Consider the following 25,735-nt stretch of genomic DNA (forward strand, 5'->3'; position numbering starts at 1 on the left):
AGACGGCGCGCCAGCGGAGGGTAAAAAAAAAAAAAAACACACACAAGCAAAATTAACATCTTCATCAATATGACGGCGCGCGAGAAAACGCGCATCGAGAAAGGCGTCGAATTCACGGCGACGGCGGTGAGCGCGATGAATAAGGCATCATGCTAATCTGTATGTAGGCCACTTAACGCAATTGTGTTCGGGCTGATGATCATCACGGCGCCGCTCACGCGGGCGCCGCTTCAAAGTGATTAAATGTCAACTCGGAATCGGCTCCGAGTGCTTCGCATTGACACGCCTTATTGATGACTTTCACATCCGGTCGCCGCGCATCCATCCGTCATACTGACAAGTGGTACAGTCAAGACCATGTGGCGCTGGGGGGACGCTTTCACGCTCACCTGCAAGACAAAAAAAAATATATATATATATATATATATATATATATATATATATATACACACACACACACCGTATTTTCTGGACTATAAGCCGCACCAGTATATAAGCCGCAGCAGCAAAATTTGAGCAAAAAAAAAATATATATTTTTGTCACAGATAAGCCTCACTGGACTATAAGCAGCAGGTAATAACATATTTACGCAAAAAAAAAATGGAACAAGGACTATTTTTTTAGTGAATTTTTTTGTAATTTTCTGCCATATATACAATCAGAAATACATACATTAAATCATATATACTGTGTGCTGTTTATAAAATTTACACGTCACAAATGTAACCAAAATTTGATACATTCTCTTATTCAATGTATACTTTTTTTTTAATAATATATTTTTCAAACTCTTTGAGCACAGCCATTGATTAACATCCTTTCAGTTCTATTTCATAGTTGTTCCATTAATTGAAACCTCAAACAGATACATATATGGATACATATTTGCTTTCTAGTGGGTAGCAAAAAAAACAAAACAAAAACAAAACAACAGATAAGCCGCACTGGACTATAAGCCGCAGGGCTCAAATCATGAGGAAAAAGTTGCGGCTTATAGTCCGAAAAATACAGGGTGTGTGTGTATATATATATATATATATATATATATATATATATATATATATATATATATATATATATATATATATATATATATATATATATATACAGTGAACCCCCGTGTTACAACGTCCCTGATTTATGTCATTTTCATGTTGCGATGTGGTTTTTTCATCCCCTCCTTATGACATTTTACATGTATACATACAACATGTATATTTTATATAGAAGTAGCACTTACTATACTATTTTGTTACCATTTTTTCATATGCATATACAAATTTAATGTTTTTACCTGGGGTTTTACACGCATTAGCTAATTAGCATAGGTTTCTTTCGTCCGCCATACGACGATTTCGCCTTACGATCCCGACTGCGGAACGAAGTAATTTCATATGGCGGGGGTCCACTGGATTAGAACCTCAAACATCTGGTGGATTTTTCTCGAGAAAGTTTCCCGCACGACCCAGTGCCCTTGAAGAAGCATCGTTGCAGGCTTTGAATACAACCAGTGCGTTGACACCCGTGTGGGCTCATCCTTCCCTTGAGGTGGACGTGGGAGCGTGCGTGCGCATACCTTGCCGTGTCACCATAGGTGAGCGCACCGGCTACTTTGTCGCAAACGGCCGCAGTCCGTCTTCATCAGTGCCGCCAATTTCGACGGGGCGTCAGGAAGATGGAGAGATACACGTTCATTTAGACAGAACGGCTCTTGAAGAATGGGTCAGGCGGCTCGACAGGAGAGGAAGGAGCAGGCACGAGGTGAATCGGGAAGAGGAAGCGTGCGACCGCAGGCTAGCGCGGCAAAATCATCACCGAGAAGCCGAGCAAAGGTTGAGGCCTGCCTCACTCGGATATGTTTCAGCGGACGGAGGCTCGCGGCGTTCCTACATGTCACACGTTCTAATCTCCTCTGCGCACTTTGTCAGCCTCCTGCTCTTTTGTCTCCTTTCGAACATTCTCCCCGCAGTTTTTTTTCCCCATCCTCGCTTCCATGTTCAGCGGTCGCCATTCGGGTTGCGTTCCTCAGTGAGATTGTGACAAATAACTTTACCATTTACCAAGTCAATTTACCATTTACCATCAACTGTTGGTCGTACCGCACAGGAGTTGTTCGCACCCTTTTTAGAGTTGTGCAGCATAAGCTAATTTGCTGATGTACAATTGTTTCAATTCGTCGAGTTTCGTAAAAAGACGGTGTGTTATATTCAAGCTGGTTGAAAGTCCACCAACAGGTGGTAGCGCAATTTTTAGGGTGGTACAGAATGACCAAATTTGTTGATGTATAATTGTTTCGATTTTTGGAGGTCCATAAAGGGACGTCTGTTGTCAATCTGTTGAAACCCCCCCGTGGGGCGGCATGGCTCGGTGGTAGAGTCTCCCAGCCGAGAGGCCGTGGGTTAGATCCCCCGATCACCATGACCGTGCCGAAGTGTCCTCGAGCAAGACGCTGAACCCCAGTAGGTAAATGACTACTCTAAAACGCTTTGAGTAGCCAAGGTAGAAAAAATTGACCTAAAGCACCCATCCGGCATCCTGCGACTTTTGCAAAATCTCAATTACGCCATTTCACTCCTTTTCAAATCCTTTTTTTTTTAAATGACTAATGAATTGAGATAATCCGATTTATTGCCCAGTTCCGGCTAAACTAAGAATAAAAGAGTTAGCGGAATTAGCTGCCATGAGCTTCTTTTGCTGCGAAGCAACGTCCCTTCCACATCCCTCCTCTGCCTATGTCCTATCTGGTCTTACTCATTCCCTCTTAACCCTTTTCAGTCCCGCTGGCTGCCGTGCCGGCTGCTCCGTTTCCCTCCGATCTGACTTATTCATGTCGCTCATGGATAATCGAATGTGTTTGCCCATCGCCGCGTCGGCCTCTCGTTGGCCTTTCTCCGCCATCTCGCTTTGCGCTTCAACGTCGTTGACGAGTTCGTACGCGAAGCGTATTGATTACAATGATTGTAGCGGGATTTGAGCCGCTCGTGAGGTAAATAGTAATTGTCCAAATCAGCCTTTGCGCGCCCGCCTCGTCCTTCACCGAAGCGCAGCTGTACGGCGCCGCGTCACTTTTGTTGGCGCCGTGAAATAATTTTCAGGTGATTGTAATTGTGCATCCGCGCGTCCGGCTGATGAGTGAGAGGAAAGGCGCGCGTGTCTTATTTATGCTAATGGCGCAGATGCTTGTCACCCCGATGGTCACGGCCGTCATTGTTTTGGATGGGATGTTTTTGTTTGCGCCTCTCTGCCGGCATTTATGCCTTTTTAACAAGCTATTTGACGCATTTGCTGGTCAGTAATTGTAAAGCAAGTGAATCAAGTGGTGACTTGATTCACTGTGATTATGGTTTCACCTAGTCCTTATGAAATAGGGGGGCGGGGCCCCCGGCGAGGACGCAAACGACCCCGGGGAAAAAGCTTTGTTTTTGCCATCCGTCCATCCATGCGCCCAATCACAATTTAGTGTGTCCAGTACAAGAACTCTGCAGTTTTTTGGAATGTGGGAGGAAGCCGGAGAACCCACAGGCACGGGGATGACATGCAAACTCTCACTTTTCACCGTGAGTACCGATACCTTGAAAGAAAACCGGGTATGTGTCCGATATCCTGATATAAGGTCAGGTTTTGGCCCGATACTGTTTGCCGGTATCAAAAGTCGCACAAAATAATCGAACAAATCATCGATTCTTCGAAAAAATCATTCATCGTGGCCAAGTAGATGTTTTGTTAAATCGGGTCACAATAGTGCACTGATTGATTGGGCATTAGGGAATAATATTTGTTGATTCGAGCATATTATATTACACAGCATAGTATCAGTTGCCATTGCGAGTACCGATACCTTAAAATAAGGTCATGTATGGGTCTGATACTTGAAATAAGGCCAGGTATCAGCTCAATACTGATGGTTGGTATCAAAAGTCACCCATCCCTGGAGAAAATAATCGAACTCATAAATGATGAGTCATAATAATAATTCATTGTAGACGTTTTGAAGTCAGGTCACACTATAGCTCTGATTGGGCATTTAGGAATCATAAAATTTGTTGATTGTAGTCTTCCAAAATAAAAGCCGATTTTCGGATTTTTAGATATCACATCTAGCATAGTATCGGTTGCCATGGCGAATACCGATACCATAAAATGAGGCCATGTATGGGTCTGATACCTTGAAATAAGGTCAGGTATCAGCCCGATACCTCGATTGTAAACACACAAAATAAACTGGTAAAGCTTACTTTATCACTTCGTTCCCCATCTACCAATCCCAATCTCAACATTCGTCCATATATAAGGCGCACCTGATTATAAGGCGCACCATCAGCTTTTTCAAACAATTAAGGCTTTTAGGTGTGCCTTATAGTGCGGAAAATATGCTAATATAATTTTGTTTGATTAATCTACCAATCCCAATCTCACCATCCGTCCATATATAAGGCGCACCTGATTATAAGGCGCACCATCAGCTTTTTAAAACAATTAAGGCTTTTAGGTGTGCCTTATATTGCGGAAAATATGCTAATATAATTTTGTTTGATTAATCTACCAATCCCAATCTCAACATTCGTCCATATATAAGGCGCACCTGATTATAAGGCGCACCATCAGCTTTTTCAAACAATTAAGGCTTTTAGGTGTGCCTTATAGTGCGGAAAATATGCTAATATAATTTTGTTTGATTAATCTACCAATCCCAATCTCAACATTCGTCCATATATAAGGCGCACCTGATTATAAGGCGCACCATCATCTTTTTAAAACAATTAAGGCTTTTAGGTGTGCCTTATAGTGCGGAAAATATGCTAATATAATTTTGTTTGATTAATCTACCAATCCCAATCTCAACATTCGTCCATATATAAGGCGCACCTGATTATAAGGCGCACCATCAGCTTTTGAAAACAATTAAGGCTTTTAGGTGTGCCTTATAGTGCGGAAAATATGCTAATATAATTTTGTTTGATTAATAGAATCACATGAAGCAAAGCTCAGCAGCACGCCACATTATTGCTATTCCTCGCAAACAAACCAAAAAAGTATATACAGTACGTCTTCTCAACAAGCGTCAAGTCGCGCTGCGGCATACGTGCTTTTATAGCTTTAAGCCGGCATTAATAAAAGCTCACATTTGCATAACTTACCATGACCTAAATGATAAATTAGACTGTAATTTCCATACATTCTCTCCAGTAATCCCCTTTTGGAGTCCTCCTAAGCCTTTTTGGCCCTCTTGGGGATTGTGAGTGGAGCGCGATCAAAGGTTACACACCGACATGGGGATTGAGCATGGCGAGGATGGAAAGGTCCTGACACGCACACACACACACACACACACACACACACACACGTACGAGCGCTCACTCGCACACTCCCTTTTTGGAAGCGGGCTCTCCCCTTGCGTTCCGACGTCTGCCGCCGCTCGGGAGCCATCAATAATAAAAAAGTGGCTTTTTCCCAGGCTGGGATCACACATTCGTTTACACTGCTTCATTGGGCCTTTTGAAGGGATAGTCTACTTATTTGGATATTCTTAGTTGTAAAAAGTTCATGTTTCATTAATAATGATCTGTTTTAGTACTAGACACTATAAGAAAGCTTTTAGGCTAAGACTTGATAATATTTGGACAAAATGAAAAAAATGAGTAGCTGAGATTGAATGGATGGATGCTTAAAACGTAAAATGGCGTCTTTGGGATTGAAGGACATCTTTGGTAGCCAATTTATTTTTCACGTGCATTCAATACAGCATTTATAATTTGTAGCAAATGTATAATCACTATCTTTACAAATATTCTAACAAATACTTTAAAAAAAATTATCAGGTGATGCCTTGAAAAAAATTCAAAATAAATACTTTCAAGCAAGTTAAGCACAAGCTATTCATTTTACGTCAATATTCATAAATGTGTTTTAAAAGGTATTCATTCTATGTGTAAAACTAAATTAGATGTCAAATCAATTAATTGAGTTCCAAAGAGATAATTTTTCATCAATTTTCATCAATATTTTCCTGTGTGTTTACTGCTAAAAATGGCAAAATGAATGGACATTCTATTTAATCTAGTTCAATAAATTTTGCACATATTTCTCACATTAAAATCGTATTCGTCCAGAATTATAGAACTAAATAAAGATTTTTTTTTTTGGGCCAGTCCTACATAGCACAAAATTGGTCAAATTTGTTTCCATGTGCATGCGTCGCGGGTGGAGTCTGTGGAAGAATGAAAAAATAAAAATGAAAACCATAACAGGATAATTCCTTCGTGGTTGTAATTGTTTTTTAACGACGGGATGTATAGAGTGCATCATTAGCATTTTCTGTCCGATTTGACATGCGTGCTGTCGCGTGTTTGAAAGAAAAGTCAGTCCAGAAAGCTAATGTGGCGTGATGCTGAGTTTTACTTAATGTGCTCCAATTAATCAAGGGCGCTAAAACACAATCATATTAATTAGACGATTAAGCATGCCCAATCAATCAGTGTGATAGTGTGACCTGACTTTACCAAACTTCTACTTTAGGGCTGCAATTAATGATCATTTGAATAATGGATTAAATGCTCGATTATATTCTCAAGGGATGGGCGACTTTCGATTTCAAGTATCGCTATCGGGCCCGTGCCGAGCCTTTTTCTAGGTATCGCAAAATACCTGTCCTTATTTCAAGGTACCGTGACGATACCTTGCCTTATTTCAAGATAGGGTGCCGAGACCTGGCCTTATGTCAAGGTAAAATGCCGATACCCGGCCTTATTTCAAGGTATCGTGCCGATACAGGGCCTTATTGCAATGTATCGTGCCGATATAGGACCTTATTTCATGGTATTGCGGCGATACCTGGCCTTCAAGGTATGACTACTCTCGATACCGCTCTTATTTCAACTTATGGTGCGGATACCTGGCCTTATTTCAAGGTATAGTGCCGATATCCCGCCTTATCTCAAGGTATCGTGCCGATACCGGGCCTTATTTCAAGGTATTGTGCCGATATTCGGCCTTATTTCATGGTATCGTGGCGATACCTGGCCTTCAAGGTACGTCTACTCACAATACCGCTCTTATTTCAAGGTATGGTGCGGATACCTGTCCTTATTTCAAAGTATAGTGCCAATACCAGGCCTTGTTTCAAGGTATCGTGCCGATATTGGGCCTTATTTCATGGTATCGTGGCGATACCTGGCCTTCAAGGTATGGCTACTCACAATACCGCTCTTATTTCAAGGTATAGTGCGGATACCTGGCCTTATTTCAAGGTATAGCGTCGATACGTGGCCTTATTTCAAGGTATCGTGCCGATACCGGGCATTGTTTCAAGGTATTGTGCCAATACCAGGCCTAGTTTCAAGGTATCGTGCCGATATTGGGCCTTATTTCAAGGTATCGTGCCGATACTGGGCCTGATTTGAAGGTATCATGCCGATATAGGGCCTTATTTCATGGTATCGTGGCGATACCTGGCCTTCAAGGTATGGCTACTCACGATACCACTCTTAATTCAAGGAATGGTGCAGATACCCGGCCTTATTTCAAGGTATAGTGGCAATACCCGGCCTTATTTCAAGATATCGTGCCAATACCGGGCCTTGTTTCAAGGTATCGTGCCGATACCAGGTTTTATTTCAAGAAAAGAATTGCGATTTGCGAGGGACTTGCTTTTGTGCGGTACGGGCCAAAGGTGTTTCCTGCGGAAAGTGAACCCGATCGCTCATGAATATTCCGGCCGCTAGCTTGTGCCGGAGACGTCCGGCGTTTATGGCGGTGATTGGAATTAAACACACGTTGAGCTGCACGCCAAGCAAATGTCAAATAGCGCTTTAAAACCTTGTTAAGCGCCGAGCGGGGTGTTAAGTCGGGAGGGTGTGTTGATACAGTAGAATACACGGATTAACTTGGCAAATAGACTCAACCTTTCCTCCCATATTACATGTGGAAGTTCACATAATGCACCGGGAGCCTTGTCACCTGCAAGCACAATATCGTTTCATTTTTGCATGTTTAAAAGATTTATCATGGGATTTATTCATTGTAAGGGGGTACGAAGACGGCGTTTCCTCGCTATGACATGCTTTATATATGTAAACTTACAGCGGTGGACCAATGGCAGAGCCATCGTCTGGCAACCGAGAGGTTGTTCTTTGACACCTTGACCGTTGTAACCGTGTCGAAATTTTTGAACATGACACTGAACCCCGAGTTGCTCGCGATGCTGCGTAAATGGTAAATGAGTCGTCAGCGTAAAGCTCTTTGCACCAAAGGTAGAAAATTTCTTTATATGTATATATTTATTTTTTTATCCATAATTGATAACGTCGTCATCATCGTTGCGGTTATCCGCATCGTCACTGTCGTCGACATTGCTGTCGTTAGGATATTGTTTTCGTCATTGTGTCGTCATTGTCATCGTCGTCGTCATTGTCATCATCTTTGCAGTCATTGTCGTAGTCATCGTCGTTGTCGTCATCGTTGTCATTAGCCTCGTCGTCATTGTCGGCGTCATCGTTGTCGTTAAAATATTGTTATCATTAACAACTTATCGTCATCATCATAGTCGTCGTTGTCGTCATCGTTGTCATTAGCATCGTCGTCATTGTCTGCGTCATCGTTGTCGTTAAAATATTGTTATCATTAACAACTTATCGTCATCATCATAGTCGTCATTGTCATCGTCGTCATTGTCTGCGTCATCGTTGTCGTTAAAATATTGTTATCATTAACAACTTATCGTCATCATCATAGTCGTCGTTGTCGTCATCGTTGTCACTAGCATCGTCGTCATTGTCGGCGTCATCGTTGTCGTTAAAATATTGTTATAATTAACAACTTATCGTCATCATCATAGTCGTCATTGTCATTATCATCGTAGTCATTATTGTAGTCATCGTAGTCATTGTCATCATCGTAGCCGTCGTCATTGTCGTTGTCATCGTAGTTGTTGTCGTTAACATCATATCGGTGTCTTCATCGTGTCGTCGTCATCATTGTTGCCGTCGTCGTCGTCGTCGTTATTTTCATTGCTGTCATCGTAATCAACATCATATCGTTGACATCATCATTGTTGTCGTCTTCGTCATCACGTCGTCGTCAACATCATATCAATATGATCGTCGTAGTCATCATTTTTGGCATCGTCATCATCATTGTTGTCGTCTTCGTCATCACGTCATCGCCAACATCATATCATTATCGTCATCGTCATCATTTTTGGCATCGTGGTTAGTATCATATCGTTGTCTTCGCTATTGTCGCTGTCATCGTAGTTGTCATCATTTCGTTGTCTTATCCAGTTGTCAACATATTGTCATCGTCATCGTCATTTTCGGCATCGTCGTTAGCATCATATCGTTGTCTTCGCCATTGTCGCTGTCATCGTAGTTGTCATCATATCATTGTCATCGTCGTCGTCATCATTTTTGGCATCGTTGTTAGCATCATATCGTTGTCTTCGCCATTGTCGCTGTCATCGTAGTTGTCATCATTTCGTTGTCTTCATCCAGTCGTCGTCAACATATCATTGTCATCGTCGTCGTCATTTTTGGCATTGTCGTTAGCGTCATATCGTTGTCTCGCCATTGTCGCTGTCATCGTAGTTGTCATCATATCATTGTCATCATCGTCCTCATCATTTATGGCATCGTTGTTAGCATCATATCGTTGTCGTCGCCATTGTCGCTGTCATCGTAGTTGTCATCATATCGTTGTCTTATCCAGTTGTCGTCAACATATTGTCATCGTCATCGTCATTTTCGGCATTGTTGTCGTCATTGTCATCGCGTCGTCATCATCGTGACCACGACGACCGAGATGAAGGCAACCAAGATGGCGACGACGATTATGACAACGATGACGACCAAGAAGATACTGTTTTTTGTTCCGTGGCGTATCACCTAAAATGCAATGCAAAGTCTACTCTTGTTGCCGCTTTTGTTGTTGCCAGTATGCTAATCGAGATCCGTATCTCATCCGATGAGGCGGCGACTTATCGGTGCATAAAGATAACATGCCGGGACACATTAATGATTCATTAGGCCCCTAAAACGACTTCCTTGTTGTGTGTTTTACGTCTTTTGGCATAAAGGTGCTTCTAGCTGTGCGCGCGTGCGGAGTTGACCTCGCATGTTGGCTAGAATGGAAAGTGGCGTCTCTCTGCCTGAATCAGAAAAGGTTTCATCCGCCGCTGCCTTCTGGACGCCGCGCTTATTTTGTTTTCCCCTCCTCACTCTCCCATCTGCTTCATAACAAGGGAAGCAAGAATTAATTAGGGGGCTGATTGCCAGGCGTGGGGAATAAAAATGATGGCGCGCGCGAGCTGAAAAGGAAACGGAATCGCATCGGATAGTTGCTTTGTGAAATATGTTTTCTATTCCGATGCATGCTTTTGTTTGCGTCAGCCATCTTTTGGGTTTCTTTCCGAAATTGATGTCAAAATGGCATCCTCATGCCACAGTGATTCCAATTTCTTATTTCCCATCGTCTCCATCGCGTGCGCCTCGCCTCCAGCTCGTCTCTTTCCTTTTGTTTGCCGTCGAAAAACCATCTAATGAAATTCATACAAGAGCTTTCACGCCTTCCTCTCCACCTGGTTTTTTTTTCTTCCCGTGTGTGATTATTCATACTGGATCCAACCCGCTCTGCTTGCCTCCATTTTAATCCTCCTTGCGGGCCACTTTTTTCTCCACTGGCTCTTATTCTTCTGCTCGTCGCCATTTATGTGTATTCGCCGCTGCGTTACCTGCTGAATATCATTTAGCGGAGGTGCGCACAAGATTACATTTCGACGATTTGTTGTTTGTCAGCACCTGTCAGGTTTACCTGTTATACATTTGTGAGAAACTATAAACAAAAAAGGTGAAAAGGCATTCTTTTACAGCTCGTACATGAGGAGAACGAAGAAGGTCTGCACCAGTACAATTCTGCTGCGCTCTAGAGCAGCCTCTCCAAACCCTGACTTTTTATTTGATTCAGTAGTCTCTGATACTACGTATTTCAAGGTATCGTAATGATACCTGCTCTTTTTTCAAGGTATTGTGCCAACACCTGGCATTATTCAAGATATCATGATGATACCTGGCATTATTTCACAGTATCGTGCTGATACCTGGTCTCATTTCAAAATATCGTGCCAATACCTGGCCTTATTTCAAGGTATTGATACTCACAATGGAAGCCGATACTATGGTTTGTTCGAGCAGTTTTACGATCGTGATTTACTGCAATTTACAAATTAGATGACTAGTATTGATATGGGGCCGATACCTGGCATTATTTCAAGGTATTGTGCGGATACCTGGTCTCATTTCAAAATATCGTGCCAATACCTGGCCTTATTTCAAGGTATTGATACTCACAATGGAAGCCGATACTATGGTTTGTTCGAGCAGTTTTACGATCGCGATTTACTGCAATTTACAAATTAGATGACTAGTATTGATATGGGGCCGATACCTGGCATTATTTCAAGGTATTGTGCCAACACCTGGCATTACTCAAGATATCATGATGATACCTGGCATTATTTCACAGTATCGTGCGGATACCTGGTCTCATTTCAAAATATCGTGCCAATACCTGGCCTTATTTCAAGGTATTGATACTCACAATGGAAGCCGATACTATGGTTTGTTCGAGCAGTTTTACGATCGCGATTTACTGCAATTTACAAATTAGATGACTAGTATTGATATGGGGCCGATACCTGGCATTATTTCAAGGTATTGTGCCAACACCTGGCATTATTCAAGATATCATGATGATACCTGGCATTATTTCACAGTATCGTGATGATATCTAGCCTTATTCCAAGGTATCTTGCCGATGGCTGATCCTACTTCAAGGTGTTGTACCGACATCTGGCATTATTTCACAGTATCGTGATGATATCAAGCCTTATTCCAAGGTATCGTGCCGATGGCTGGTCCTACTTCAAGGTGTTGTGCCGACATCTGGCATTATTCCAGATATTGTGACGATACCTGCCTTATACTGCCTTTTACTATCAGAAACTTCGCATTACAGATTAGATGACCCGATTCCAAGTATCGATATCTGGCCGATGCCTGCCATTCACTAGTCTCTACCGCCACCTACTGTCTTGAGGTGAAAAACACGTTAACAAAGAATTTTCTGTTTGCTGACATACTGTAACTTGACCGCGGCTCAACGGAATGTTGCAAAAATCGCAGGAAAATCAATATCATAAATCCTATGAAAATGCATTTCAAAAATTGTAATTATAATGGTTTTATACGGTCCAAAATTTGGACAAAGACTATTCTTGCACACAAAATCTCTCATGTCCAGCCGCAATCAGATAGAAATGTCAGAATCGTCTCATTTTGAAATTCTACGTTTGAATCATGTGCTGCAAATTTCAGCTCCCTAGTGTTTTTCCAATTGAGCGCTTACCACAGCGTAGCGTCGCACTTTAGCTCATTTTCAAGTCTTCGATTTTTTTTTACTGCCAAATTAATCAATGGAATTTGCTTTATCGCCCGGTTTTAGCGTTTAGCGCGGTTTCCACCGCACATACCTTCCCGCTAATCAATCGGACATCCATTAGCATCTCCTCCCCCGCTTCCTTCCTTTCATTCGGCATCCCCCTCTTTGAGCGGGGCCCAATCCAATCCCATTCCACACTCCCCCTTTCCCCGCTTTGAAAGCAGCTGTTTATCGTCTTCCGCACTCCCGGCGTCTCATCTCGCCCCGTCTCCTCGCCTTCACACGCAAACGTACGGCTTTCATCTTGTTTGTTTCTCCCCGCCGCTCTCTCCTTTGTCAGTGCGCATTGAAGCGCGACGGCGCTCCGCTTTACCTGCCTACTTCTTCTCAATCATATTTTCTTCATCTGGGTTCCGCTTTTAGCTCAGAACTCCATCAGTGGCCCGCGATGGCACAAGCGCGGTGACTTTTGCTGATCAAAGGCTGTGATCCGAAGTCTAATGCACTACGGAATATAGTCGGGGTACCTTTTTGTGTGTTTGTGATTTGTCTGGTATTAGACACCAAATAACGTCTTACGTAACAGTGATTTATTTTGAGTGGGGCCAGGGAGTAAAATGAGATACAATAAAACGGCAATAACCGAAGCGGCGTGACGACATACGCTAATTTCCCCAGAAATGAACGCAAATGTGTAATGGATGTATTTTCACCTTGTACCCTTTTTTGGGGTCCAATTCTGGTATTTTCTATGTTACGGTGTGTAAGACGCACCGACAGTTTGCCAACTATAGCAAAAGAGAATCAATCTCATCTTCCGAAATGTCATATTTTCTCGTGTTCATATCCGTAAATTGTATACTATAATTCCCGAAAAAGACTCATTTTTCCCCCAAAAATGAAGGCCAAACGTATGGGTGCATCCAATAAATGGTTACTATTAAAATTCGATATTTCTTCTTTATTCGACACCATTCGAGGAAGATTGATTTTTGACCCACAGATTGTGCATATTCTTACTTCAAATAATTACCGTAATGGGAAAAGCTTGCGCATATTCTTACTTAAAATAAATACCGTAATGGGAACAACTAGAGGGTGAAATTTAGCAGCAGGTGGCGGTTGCAGCTAACAGCAGCTTGTGTTAGCTGAGGTCGTCACGGCATTATTCCCAATAAAAGAATCGAGCAGACTGAACCAACGTGTGATTCCATCCGCGTTCACACGCAAGAATATTATTAAAACGGGGAGGGTCATGTAAAAGTGAAAATGTCTCCAGTTGATTCAATTAAGAGTGCACCGGTTAGAGAATCCGAAAATCTTATCCATTTCACTCGATCATTAATTGCGGTCGTAGTTTTAGACACAGAGACACAATCATAAACTTGGTAAGCGTGCTTCAGATTTCCCACATTGTGAGCGGTCGGTGAACGCTTGGCCAGTGTAACGTTGAACGCACTCCAAGCAGTCGTTTTTCATTTTCCTTGCGACCATAAATATAAGTTTCACACCGACTGTGTTCCACCAAGTTTAGGATTGTGTTTATATGCACAATTAATAAACAGGTCAAATGGAATCCCTTTCCGTGTTCTCTAACTGGTGCATTCTTATCTGAATCAGCTGGAGACCTGATAACTTTTAAAAGATCTTCTCGGTTTTAGTCATATTTCTGTGGATGGACTCTGACGTGGGTTCTGTCTGCTCGATTCTTTTCTTGCGAATAATGCCGTGTTAAATTAACAGCTGTTAATTATTTTTTACAGCGTTTCTACAGGTTACAGGTTATTATAAAACTGGAAAAAAATAAGTGCATCGAACTGCCTGAAACTAAAAAAAAAATCTTATTTTATTGCAATGACAAAACAAAGCGAAGACGTGCGAAAACGAAGCACTGCGTTAACATGATGCTCAAAAAAAAAAAGGGTTATGCTCAAGCTTTGAAAGTTGAGTTTCCATTAAAACCGACTCAAAATTAGCATACATTATCATTCATTTTTTAATCATTCAAACCAAATAAACAAACAAAAATAAACGTGTTTGATGGCTTATTACTTCAATTGAAATCAATTAAAATCGTAACTGTCCAGTAGGACCGTGAAAATTGAGATTGTATTTTTTTGCCTTTATTATTGGACCCTGGTTGAAAAAGTGTGAAAAGACCAAAACAGAGGTTACTTTATTCGCATTTAAAATTCATCGGCCGATTAATCGATCATAGGAATCCCACTCAAAAATCGAAATCGTTTTCAAGAGAATCGAGCTGGAGTTTCCCCTCGTCTGTCGCTTAGCGGCGAGTCCATCAAACACAGCAAGACCATTAAGGAGCACTTTGGCGTCTCTTCAACCCAAATAACCAAACGGGAAGTCCGGCGCCCCGTGTAAGGTAGAAGGTGTTTTTTTTTTTTTTTTTTTTTTGGCCATTTGAACTGTCAGCGATAAAATAGAAACTTGGCAGCCATCCAAAGGCCCGAGAGAAAAGCAGCGTTCAAGCGCTCCTGCCTGCAAGAAAAATAGACGTACAACATCGAGCTTGACATCTCAGCGTGGCGGCAAATAAATAGATTGACACTTGAGAACATCACGTAAGGCAACAACATGGCAAAACTCGCTGAAATAATCTTCTCGGAAGGGAGTCCATGATGAATTGAAAATTCAAGGGAAGGAGAAACGACACTCACTCCGTCCTTTTTTATTACTTTACAAGGCTGCAAATAATAAATCATCTTGCGTAGCGGTTTTGTGAATCATTGACTTAATTTGGGGAACAATTTTGAAGGTTTTTTTTTTTTTGTTTTTTTTGCAGGTGAATCACACAGACCCGAAGCAGAAGCTTTTATTGAACAATAATAACATGACTTTATTATTGCGGATTTTCTTTTATGACCATATGTTTTTCGAATGCAGGTTTACTTCACTGTTGTTCTTGCAATTTTTCTTCCTTCTAAATCAGACTATTGAAAAAAAAATATATGTATGTGTGTGTGTGTGTATACTGTATATGTAAAAAAAAAAATATATATATATATATATATATATAATATATATATACTGCATATATATATATATATATATATATATATATATATATATACTGCATATATATATATATATATATATATATATATATATACATATACTGCATATATATATATATATATATATATATATATATATATATATATATATATATATACTGCATATATACTGCATATATACTGTATATATATGTGTGTGTAAATTCGAACTTTTTTGTGTACTTCAGTTTATGACTGACTTTATTGCAGGTTTGTGTTATTAATTTTCTCAGTATTTTTCCTGATGGACTAAACATGAAAGAAAAATATAAATGTAGATGTATTTATGTATATATTTTTCACACCCCCCTCTCAGATAAACTACAAAATGGGAGCCCACTCCTACAAAAACATTTCTTCAATCACTCCACAGATTTTGGTTACTGCATTTTTTAATGTTCAATGCACCTATAGCCTTTCTTTCTGCACAAGTATGGAATTTTCTGACTGCATTTGCATGCGCCACACATCCGGTCCTCACACCAGCAGTTTACAGAAGTGTCAAATTGAGCACAATCGATGAAAGCCTTCAAAATAAAAGCCTGAAAAGGCTATTGTATTGATGTGTGTTTATTTTGAACTTGGCTAAGATGGATAATTTTTTTTTTTTTATTTCAGGCATTTTGATGCAGTTATTTTTTTCAGTTTTAGACTAACCTATAACATGTATAAACACTGTAAAAAGTAGTTAGCATCTGTTAAAAGTTGATTTATGTTGCCATTCCTTTTGTTAGTGTTAAAAATGATACTGTTTTGGATATAATTTAACAATTTAGGTAAGGTAAGGTATAGTGAGCTTTTCTTTTTCCTGGGGGGGGCTTTGAAAAATATAATTGAAAATCACTAGGCGAGCTCATGTTCTAATTTGTGTTTTGGAATCTTGTCTGGCTCATTATTTGCAGGAAGCGCAAGTAGCTAATGACACAAAAAGATGTTATTGTGTAACGCTAACAACCCACGCTGAAGGACAGATGCCGCCGCCGGCTCTTTCATTTGTCCGAGTCATATTCATGCAACCACGAGTTTCCTGGACCCTCTTGGCTCGTTTAGAAAAAAAAACAAAACAAAACACTGAATAATTGGATGTCGCTCTGAAAATGATTATTTCCAACATGTGGAAGCTTGCCTCTGTAAATGCGTCACCAATATATTTTTGTTCGGAACACGGCGATCTAGAGCAAGGCTCATATTTAACGGCGCAAGCGGAGTCGCAACAACGCCAGCGTCAAGTCGTCTGTGATTCGACTTTCTACAGCAAGACATTTCACAGCAGGCCGGCTGCCGCATAATTGTCCTTCTGCTCGGCCAGTGTGACACTAGTGCTAATTGAGACGAGCGGGCCGAGACGGAAATATCTGCTTGTTGCGCATCTCCCGCTTGAGTCTATCGCTCTGCGTTTTATTCGGAAAGGGAAATATCCGAATCGCATTTTTTTTTTTTTTGTGCTGTTAAGAGATGGTTAACCCTAACCCCTAACCCTAACCCGAACCTCCAATTAGGGCTTAGCGATGAATGGGATATCAAAGATTTGGAGCAAATCATGAAATTAAGATTTTGCAACAGTGCTAGCACATTACTTGACTACTAGCTTAGCTGCAACATTTAAGTAGTTAACTATTTTAAACTATTGCGCAAAATCTCAATTTCCTGATTTAGCTATTTTTCAAATGGCATGGCAAAGTGGTGTTGCTCCTATCTTTTTATATTTTTTTTTTACTAGTGGATTGCGCCTTGGTGGCGAATAGAAAAAGGTAGAGAAGCTACAAGGGCTCAAATCATGAGAAAAAAGCTCTTGCTTGTATTCCAAAATTTATGGTAAATGAGCAAGTCGTGAAATTAAGATTTTGCAACATTGCTAGCATCAACTACTTGACAACTTGCTTAGCTGCAACATTTAAGTAAAGTATTTTTTAACTTTTGTGCAAAATCTCAATTTCCCGATTTAGCTTATTTTCAAATGGCATGGCAAAGTGGTGTTGCTCCTATCTTTTTATATTTTTTATACTATATTTTAAAGCTCACAAATTTGCTATACTAGTGGATTGCACCTTGGTGGCGAATAGAAAAAGGTAGAGAAGCTACAAGGGCTCAAATCATGAGAAAAAAGCTCTTGCTTGTATTCCAAAATTTATGGTAAATGAGCAAGTCGTGAAATTAAGATTTTGCAACATTGCTAGCATCAACTTGCTTAGCTGCAACATTTAAGTAGTTAACTATTTTTAAACAACTCTGCAAAATCTCAATTTCCCGATTTAGCTCATTTTCAAATGGCATGACAAAGTGGTGCTGCTCCTATTTTTATTATATTTATATGCTCCTTTATATATTTTTTATGCTATATTTTAAAGCTCACAAATTTGCTATACCGGTGGATTGCACCCTGGTGGCGAGTAAAAACAAAAAGGTAGAGAAGCCACAAGGTCTCAAATCATGAGAAAAAAGCTTCTGCTTCTATTCCAAAATTTAAATGAGCTTTTTGTCCAGATGTGTCTATCTTCCAGAGAACCAAAGCACGCTGTCATTTATCGGCCTTTTCTTTAGGCCTCCTTGCATGCAATAATACTCTCCGAGCTGATCATCTTAATAGCGCACCTCCGCAGCTCTAATCACACACAAGAATAAGCCGGAATGAATCATTTGCCGGCTTTTCTCGGGAGACGCACCTACATGATCACATTACACCTTTTGTATTTTAATCAAATTTGTTTTCTTATTCCACGCCGTATTCACGCGGGGCTTCATTTGCTTTCACGCGTGGCCGATTCATTTGCTCGAATGAGACGCGCTTCACAAAGTCAGCCATCCGCGGCAAATCCACGCGCCGGCCGTTGGGATCCGGAAGGAAAGGTGGAAGGAAGCCCATTTGACGGAACCTGGCCTCTCTTTTTTTCTTCTCAGCGTGGATCTGGTGCACGCCCAGCTACACGTGTGCGCCGGGCGCAGCTTGCCGGAACTGGGCCTGAAACAGGAGAAGATCCGGGTCAACGGCTGCGCTATCCAGTGCAGGGTGACCACGGAGGACCCGGCCAGGGGTTTCCAGCCCGACACCGGCCGGATCGAGGTAGGGCTGTGTTCACTTAAACACCCACGCTCAAATATTTGGCGCGAACTGCGTGTGTATGATTAGTACATGGGTGGCGAAGCATTCTGTGTGTCAAGACATTCTGCGAGATATTTTGCAGAGGTAGGACTCGGACCGGTGGCGCCTTCTGCAGTCGCCGACCAATAGCAGACCAGCATTGTAGTGATGTGTTGGCGGTGACGCGTGTATAGACGTATGAGCGCGGTCGCATCCAACATGGTGGTCACGCACGCACACTGACCGCCATGTTGGAAGTGTCATAAGCCGACAGAAATGGCGCAAACGGGACAAAAATACGTCGCGGTCCACGATGTAAGGTGAAAAAAATGCAAGGCAGAGATGTCGTAAACCGGGGGTCCACTGTATAGTTTATATATATATATATATATATATATATATATATATATATATATATATATATATATATATATATATATAATATAAATAATTGATCATTGAACTAAAAGCAATCTGATATGTTAGTTGCTAAAGTACTAAATGAATGAATTACTTTTAGTCATTACATTTTATAGTAATAGGGTAATTTAGGTCAAATACTAAAGTAATGGCCTTCTTTTATTACTTACTGAAATACTTTTGGCCTTCATTTTGGGTAAAAAAAAAAAGTGCGACTCTGGACCAGTTGATCCACGGACCAGTCCCGGTAGATTCGTCCATTTTGTAAATCCAAGTGCCCGGATTTGCCTCTGGAATCTGTGTTAGATTTTGTTCTAGGTAATTACCAGCATTTATCGTCCAGGCAGCAAATATATTCATGTCCACATGCGAATGGCGTCCTTTCTTTCACCAGCCGCATTTCCCTCACCGCCGACTTGCTTTTTATCACTCATCTTCGGCGTCTTTGTTTATCTCGAGGGCCTTGCAAGCCATTCGCCGCTAATGAGGCCCGGGAAGAGTCAATAAAAGCACGAGTGCGTATTTTTTTTTAGGGATAACGCTGGGAAGAAAAGCCCCCGCTGAGACATTACAACACCATGTGACCACTGTTTAATGTCACCGTCTAAGTCCGCACGCGCCATTTGCCGACTTTTGCCTCTCTCGTCCGTGTAGTCGAAGACGCTGTCAATGGAACGCCGTTGTGTCTTTCGCCGCCTTTTCAAATATGATTTCATTCGCCTCGCGCTATTGACTTTCCGATAAAACAAATCATCAGTCTTTTGTGGGAGGGGGGTTATGTGCTCAAAGCTCCGTTTCAATCAACACGTTCTTTTATCGCCCACATTTGGTTAGTTATGTGCTTCAATTACCGACAAGCCCGTCTTTATTAAGTGCCATATTGGAGGATAATCCGCCAATAAGCGGCGTTTGCACTTCTCTCCGCTTTCAGGCGATTATCCTAAGGAAGTCCAAAAGGTGAAAAATGTCATCATTAAAAACAACGCTTGGAAATAAAGATCATTTTGATAAGTGACAAACGTATAATACGGTCTTTAATCTGCTAAATAAGATATTATTTACGACACAGGTGTCAAACTCAAGGCCCGGGGGCCAGAACCGGCCCGCCACATCATTATATGTGGCCCGCCAAATGCTAATTTGATTTCAAGTTTCTAGCTAAACTTGCAGATTGTCTTCAAAAACAACCATTTTCTGTTCCTGATCTATTTTTTGAACAGTTTTTATCAGCCTCAGTTTTCAAAACTAGGTAAAGATGTAAACCAGCAAAGTACGGTGTTTATTAGACACAAGTTTTTAAGTCCTAAATTTTCAGGATTTTAGAGCAATTAAAGGGGTACGTTAAAAAAAGTTTTTTTTAGACTACTTTTAGATTTATTCCGGCCCTCTAACAGACACTATAAGTACAATGTGGCCCACGATAAAAATCGGTTTGACACCCTTGATTTACGACATATTCAACCATCCGTACATTATCTTGATCGTTTGTATTTCATATGTATAATTTCAGATATTTTGATTTTTATATTTCACGGCGTTTGCGTATATTTGATACCACTTTTTTTCAGACAGATACCAAGTACTCATACGAGTACTTAATTCTAGTCACTGATACTGTTACCAAGCATCGATACCACCAGTATTTTTGATGACAGACCTATATATTCCTATATTTGCGTTTTGCCATACGTCAAAATGCAACCAATTGTCAAGTGCTAACCAATATCAGTACTGATACCAATAGTACTTTTGAGGAATAATATTTCCACGAAACAAAACGAAAAAAAACACAAAAGCAATTTCAAATATTTTAAATGACAGACTTAATATATATATATATATATATATATATATATATATATATATATATATATATATATATATATATATATATATATATATATATATATATATATATATATATATATATATATATATATATATATGGCTGTCCTTTTGATTTCATAGTGTTTTTTTTTTTTGTTTTTTTTAGCAAATGGACTCAGTCCGTCAATCAAAGTTAGCTTGTTGATTCATGGCCCACATTTGTTTAGTTCAGTGCTTCAATTAGCGACAGCACATCATGCTCAAGTGCCATATTGGCGGATGATCGGCCCATCCGTAAGCGCCGCGTGCACTCGCGTTTGTTTTCGGGCCCTTGACATTCTCACTTTCAGGCTTTGTTACTCCCCGTGTGTGTTTACACTTAGAGAAGCATTCGCAAAATAATACAAATAAATCCCAAAAAAGCCCGGCGGCGTGACGGTAAAATCGCTGGTGACCTTTTTTTTTTTTTTTTCTTTACTTGAGTGACTTTTCCGCCTGCTTTCCTCTCCATATTGTCCTCCTCCACCTCCTACCCGCTCGGCGTCTTAAAAAGCATGTACGTATTTTTCTCATCCTTTGTATCCTCCTCATCTCTCATCTTGGCGCCTTCCAAATCCCCGCCCTGCGCTCGCCTATTTTCATCCCTCTCATGCCGCTATCTGGGCTCACCCCCCCCCCCCCCCCCCCCCCCTTTTGCAGCACCACTTTGCCTTGCCGTTGAGTTATGAAACGTGTTGACATAGTGAAAACCTCCCCAGTCGCCATCCATTATGAATGAGACAAACACAATCAAGACAAAAAGTGCCAGGACGGAGCGGTTTGAGGCCCGCATGAATAAATGATTAATAAAGGGCAGAGGCAAGGTCGCCGCTTCGTCTTATTGACTTTGACAATGTTTTACAACTTACGTCGTTTTGGACGTATGAAAAAAATTGAGCACGTTCGTTCAAACATTATTATCATCAACAAAAGCTGTGTAGTTTTTTTTTTAGCTAGCATTCAAAACATTTACTTTGGACCTAAGTCGGGGCAATGAATGTAATTAGTTCAGTTACTTCGTCATTTCAAAACACAAAAAGGATAGTTGTTAGGTTCATGCGACCTAGAACATTTAGTCAACAACAAACAGGAAGGAAGACAACTAAGTTTTGATTCCTCACGAGGAGAGTGGGCAGGAACCTGGCCCTCAGATTTCCCACCAGTCTGGTTACAGATTGTTTGCGCTCCTCATTTATTCATTTGGGTTGACTTAAGGTATAAAAGCCTTTGCTGCCCTGAAGGGTTGGGGGAGACTTCTGGAAACAATGTAAACAATCCGTTTATGATAGTCAATAATTGACTGTTTCATTACCAGCCATTTTTAGACACCCCTTTAGCCTTGAAAATACTTATAAAAATATATAAATAGGAACCTGGGATTGAATGTCTGGAAAATAAAAACGTAAAATTGAGGTTATTTAATAACTAAATTATTTTCACTGATAATACTTTTAAAGACATATTTATCCTCTTGCTGCTGGCTGGCTCATGTAATGAACAATCGCGATTGACCTTTTGAATGTCACATGACTAACAGGTAAGCCATGATTGGGCGTTGCACGAATCTTGAGCAGCAAGAAGAAAAATGTGTTTTTAATAGTACTTAAAAAAATAATAGTAACTGAGTAGCGCATTAATAGTACAAGAAAAATAAGTGAGTCATCACATTAATGACAGACATATAAATTTTTTTACTGCTAAAATGGTCAAATAAATTGATTTTTTTTTTAAACAAGTTAAGATACCTTTTTCATCAGATTAAAATGTTTACAAATTCACTTTTATTCAATTATTAATTAAAATAAATATTTGTCCACAGAAAAATATTCAACTTTTGGGATCAGGGTTAGGGTTAGGGTTATAGATGTGTTCACAAAAATAAATCATGAACCTGACAGGTAACGAGAGGTGGCACACAAGTTTGGTCGAACATAAAATTTGTTTTATGAACTTATATTTTCCTGAAACAATTCACTCAACAGTTACTTTTAAGGACTTTTAAATCTCAAGTACCCCATGAACTGCTTTCAAGTACCCCCAGAGGTACCTGTACCCCCATTTGAGAACCCCTGGTGTAGATCAAGCGAGATTGTGTTTTTTGTTTGTTTGTTTTTGTGACTTCGCTCACTATTGACAATTGAGACTAAATGCCTCCAGCGGCGTCTTCCAACGGCCTCCAGCTGTGAGTAATGCATTTCAGAGTGCCGCGGCGGCAAAATCCAGATCCGTGTCGGTAATAAGAGTAAACAGCGCAGAGGACAAGCCGTGATGGATGCCACGGGGGTGAAAAGGGCTCGGCGCTATTGACACAGACGAAATCACGGCCAAATAGAGACACGCCTCGAGATTTTCCCCGTCGCCACGGCAACAGCCATCACTCCTTTTTGTCTCCTCATCAATCTCGGCCAAGTTCATATCCCTGCCTCCCGATTCGTCATCCTCCCGAGCCGGACTCCGTCCCAGGCTTTCCCTTCGGCGTCGCGCCTCCTTTTCCGTTACAAGTAAAAAGGCCAATTCCTGCTGTTGCTCTCCCTTCCGTCTTTGGATTATCCACCTCCTCCTGACACCCGCCACCCCATTTCGCTTCCTCCCGCTGTCACCAGCTATTCGCCGTGCTTGTTTTACCCCGAGCGAAGCGCGCGGCTCCTCGCCTTGTTGTTTTTCCGGTCGGAATCGGAGGATTGAAAAAAAATAAAAATCATCATAATTGATCCCATACATCATTTGCCGCCGGTCCAATATCCTGTCGTCGGTGTTGACGCACATCAGGTTTTTTTTTTTTTTCCACGCGCGTTTGCATCCATCGATCAATGTGACAGCGTCGCGTGATTTATTGATATGGTTGGATTACATTAAAATGAATTAATATTAGGGATGGGAGAGTACCAAATCCAAGAATTGTATCGGGCCAATACCTGCCCTTATTTTTAGGTACCATAACCCTAACCAGGGCTCTATATTAACTTTTACACTGGTGGCACTGGTGCTAGCAAATATTTCAGGGGGTTAGGGGGCACAGGATTAGGTTACACATTTTGGTGACCATATTTGCTGATGTATAATTGTTTCCAATTATGGAGTTTGGTTAACGGCCGCTCTGTTATGTTCCAGCGGGTTAAAAATGCTCCGACTTTTCCAGTTGGTCGCACCGCACAGGATTTGGTTGCATAGTTTTTTAGCGAGGTACAGCATGAGCATATTTGCTAGTATATATATTGTAGGCATAATATAGTATATATATATTGTCTCAATTTGTGGGCTTTTGTAAACAGACGGTCTGTTACGGTCAAGCTGGTAAAAAACTCGTAACTTTTTCATTTGGTCGCATAGCACAAGATTTGGTCTCACACTTTCTCGCAGAGACACAGCATGAAAATATTTGCTGGTAACTGTTTCAATTTGTGGAGTTTGGTAAACAGACGGTCTGTTATGGTTTAGCTGGTTGAAAACACACTGAGTTTTGAAGTTGGTTACGTCGAACAGGATTTGGCCGCAAATTCTCATCTGGGCGCTACAACACTTTTTGTTTTTTCAGAACGGTTCCAGTACGGTTACTCAAATTTTGGGCAGTCACTAATACTGAGCGACGTTAACACTAGTACTTTTGATATACTCAAAATTTCCTTAAAAGAAAAAGGATCACAATTAAAAAAACAAAAGACTTGCATATCCCAATATAACATTTTTTCCTCTCCAAATTTCAGGAAATTTTCTCTTCTCATTTCTTGTTTGTGATCGTAAAACTGCTCTAAGAGAGCGGTCAAAATAGTATCGGTTGCCATCGCTAGTATCGATATTTGCCAGGTATCAGGCTGATATCAAAACTTGGTATTGTTACTTGCCCATTTCCATTCGTTTGGGTTGTGAAAGATGATCTGAAAGTTACTCAGGCACCTTTAAAAGGAACCATATGAGAAATCTCAGCGGACCTGTTGGCATGTTGTGTGAGGTCAGAGACCAGAGATACAATAAAGGCAAAATTTTCCAAGTGGGACTGCCCTCTAGCCCAAAGCCCCCCCGGCAAGGTGACAACCGACCGGCATGCAGCCTTCAAAGGTCTTGTTTTCAGGACCCACCCCAACCTTGAGAAGGTCACGCCTTCAGACACCCTGGACGTGAGCAGACTTGCAGGGCGGGTGGAGACAAGAAAGGGGGGAAAGGGGGGGGCATGTTTGTGACAGTCAAGGCCAAGCAAGGTAATTATTGGAGCAAATTCACCCGATCCTGAAGGACTCCGCTGTCTACGTTTGTCCTCTTCAGACGTGTCATCATTTGAGATTTCACCCGGCCAAATTCAGCCCAACGCAGACGGTGGCCGCATCCGTCGGCAGACGTTTTAATCGCAACGATTTGGCAGTGGGAATGGGCGAGAAACGTTCAGTCAGTAGGCGGAGACTCTTTGTTGGTTTTGCTAACCGCAAGGATAGCGTAATGGAATATTTGGGAACACCCCCCCCCTCCCGCCCCGTGGCTTTTTCTGAAATTATGTATGGTATGAGGATAAGACCCGCCATTACAGAAGGCAATCAGCCTTTGGATGTTCCGAGCGCGCGGACAATGCGATTAGTAATGATTACCTGTTTCTTTGCAGAGTGAGCGGCCCTGCTACTAATTCATTTCGGGGAAATTGGTCTTGCAATGGAGTCTGTTTGTACATTTGAATGGACTTGTCCATTTATTTTCATCTGCTCTACTGGGTTGCGGGGGAAACCATCTGTGAAGTTCCCAGCATTAGGTTTTGTTTTGCGAAGGAATGAGTTGACATCCCCCCATTTGCCCCCCCCCCCAAAAAAAAAATAAATAAATAAATATATATTTATATATATGATGGGGTGGACATTTTTGCTTCCTGTTAGCACGACTTGG

General features: G+C 41.1%; 1 protein-coding gene across 1 annotated transcript in view; it reads left to right on the forward strand.

The window, feature by feature from the left end:
• The window catches only part of LOC148428631 (pyruvate carboxylase, mitochondrial-like), a 210,648-nt gene that overhangs the window by 46,041 nt on the left and 138,872 nt on the right, over positions 1-25,735 (forward strand). The window contains exon 11 of the mRNA XM_088425847.1: positions 18,403-18,565. Within this exon, the coding sequence (XP_088281973.1) occupies positions 18,403-18,565 (163 nt within the window). The remainder of the gene's footprint in view (positions 1-18,402; positions 18,566-25,735) is intronic.

This window comes from Hippichthys cyanospilos, chromosome 1, assembly GCF_059441005.1.
Source record: "Hippichthys cyanospilos isolate Australia breed blue-spotted pipefish chromosome 1, RoL_Hcya_1.0, whole genome shotgun sequence".
Lineage (NCBI taxonomy): Eukaryota > Metazoa > Chordata > Actinopteri > Syngnathiformes > Syngnathidae > Hippichthys > Hippichthys cyanospilos.